The sequence below is a fragment of the Triticum dicoccoides genome, chromosome 6A (assembly GCF_002162155.2).
Source record: "Triticum dicoccoides isolate Atlit2015 ecotype Zavitan chromosome 6A, WEW_v2.0, whole genome shotgun sequence".
Lineage (NCBI taxonomy): Eukaryota > Viridiplantae > Streptophyta > Magnoliopsida > Poales > Poaceae > Triticum > Triticum dicoccoides.
Window position 1 is genome coordinate 145209144 of NC_041390.1, and position 2065 is coordinate 145211208.

Below are 2065 nucleotides of genomic sequence, written 5' to 3' on the forward strand. Positions count from 1 at the left end.
TGGCACGGGGCGGTTGTGTGAGAGGGCTTTGCTGGTTCTCCCGGGCACGAGCTGAGAGCTCGTTAATGACGGCTTCAGTAGGTGGCAGTGCTCGAGCTTGGTTGCCGAATGAGCTTGTGGTCGAGCTTGGTTGTTGCCATAGTCATCTAGACGATGGGATGACTTGGTGGAAGGAGGCTGCCTCGCATGGAGGCTTCGACGCCGGCGAACTCTCGGAGAGGGCAGGGACAGTAAAGGCCTTGAGGGGGAGGGGCGAACGGTTGCGATTTGAACTAGAATAGTCCTCCCGCCTGAATTTCCCAAATTAGGTAGGAGGAGACTTTTTTTGCTCGACACAAAATTTTTCTAGGATTTAAAAATATAGGATCCTGATAAGTGCCACACGTGTGGCACGAAGCAATTTCGCCCTGACGTTTTTTTATGACAAGTTTAGTTACTCAAGGATAACAATTTTAGTTGTGAAGCATAACAACTTTCTGTTTGATGGCAAATTCTATTTTTTTTATTTTTATGGCAATTTCAGTTGTAAAAATGTTAGGACGGTGTTACTACTTGTCACACGTGTGACACTTATCATTTCGGAAAATACATTGGGATTGGTTAGAGTATGTTAACTCGCACAAACGGCAGTTTTGGGGAGTTAAGATTTCTTTTTTGATCGGTTAGAGTTGTCCATTTTTCTTCGCGGGAGATTAGAGTTGCGCTTAGATTTAGTACCTGAGAAATGGAAACGTCCTTGAGGGCCTCGATCTTGCGTGGAACCAGATGGTCTTCGAAATCACCATGGCCTAGCTGGCCATACTTGCTCCACCCGTACGTGTACAGGCCACCAGACGACGACACACTGACCGAATGGCGCCACCCACATGCAACGAGCACCATCTTTTCTCCCTGCGAGATTAGAGACAGGCACGAGCACTTGTTCAGAACGCAGAAACTTATCGGGAGAAGATTCCGCAAAAGATTACCCACCTCAACGGAAGAAACCTTTTCCGGGACTAATCGGTCGTCGCGGTCGCTGAGACCTAGGTTGCCGTACCGACCCCAGCCCCATCCGTAGAGATGGCCATCTTCAGTTATGGCCGTAGTATGCTCGGCGCCAGCAGCGATCATTTTTACGCAGACACCCTGCACACATTCTTCTGTCAGTCTCGGTGGCGGTGCAGGGTTTGGTGTACAAGCTAGGAGCATGATTTTGCTCTCCTTTTTGTTAGTATGTAAAGCAAACTTCCATAAAGGTAATCCACAGATGAGCCGACACTCATTTGTTCCAAATAAACAGAAAAAAATAGCAAGAAAAAAAAACTGAAATTGTTTGGCACCCGATGCCCGAGTGCGCTAGGAGCATGCAAATTGTCATGATCTGGATGTAACTTTTATTTATGATGTTCATTATACTGTCATGATTGAAGATGAATGGATCCGAAGTTTTTCCGCACAAAAAGCATGCAAATTGTCATGGTGAAATGATAATCGAGAAGCTCTACACACTAAAAACAAAATTGGGCCTTCAGAGTGTCTATTTTCTAAGTTTTATTGAGAGCCAAAAAAAACCGTCTACATCTCCTTGAACATTTTTTCGCTATGGAAATCCGCACGCTCCTAGCGCACGAGCAGCTTGGATGTCAAAAGATAACAATTTTAAAAAAATATTTTTTGCTATCTTTTTACTGTTCATGGAGGCGTGTAGATGAGCCCAGGCTCCAAAACGACAGTCCTCACTACCACATTGTATACTTTTTTTAGCCAAAACTGTAGAACAATTGTTCTACGATATTTTATATTATCATAAAAAAAGTATGTATAAAAGCAAAACTAGTTACCACATTGTATACTGGATAGCTATAAGATATACTTCTACTCAAGTAGAATCCAGACATACTGACCCATGCAAGTATGATATTCAAAAATAAATAATCTATGCAAAAAAAAACTTCTGCTTCAAAATGCCTCTCCTAAACAAACCAACGAAGGACATCTCTTCATAGTAAAGTGTAGGGTGGTCTTTTTTTAAAGTACATCGCATGTATTGAGCACGCCTTGTGTACGCACCGCTCAATCCTAT

General features: G+C 43.3%; 1 protein-coding gene across 1 annotated transcript in view; it reads right to left on the reverse strand.

Annotated features, from left to right (window-relative positions):
* The window catches only part of LOC119316321 (ultraviolet-B receptor UVR8-like), a 21706-nt gene that overhangs the window by 4908 nt on the left and 14733 nt on the right, over positions 1-2065 (reverse strand). The window contains exons 5-6 of the mRNA XM_037590630.1: positions 973-1128; positions 718-891 (exon numbers count right to left, since the gene is read on the reverse strand). Coding sequence (XP_037446527.1) covers positions 718-891; positions 973-1128 — 330 coding nt within the window. The remainder of the gene's footprint in view (positions 1-717; positions 892-972; positions 1129-2065) is intronic.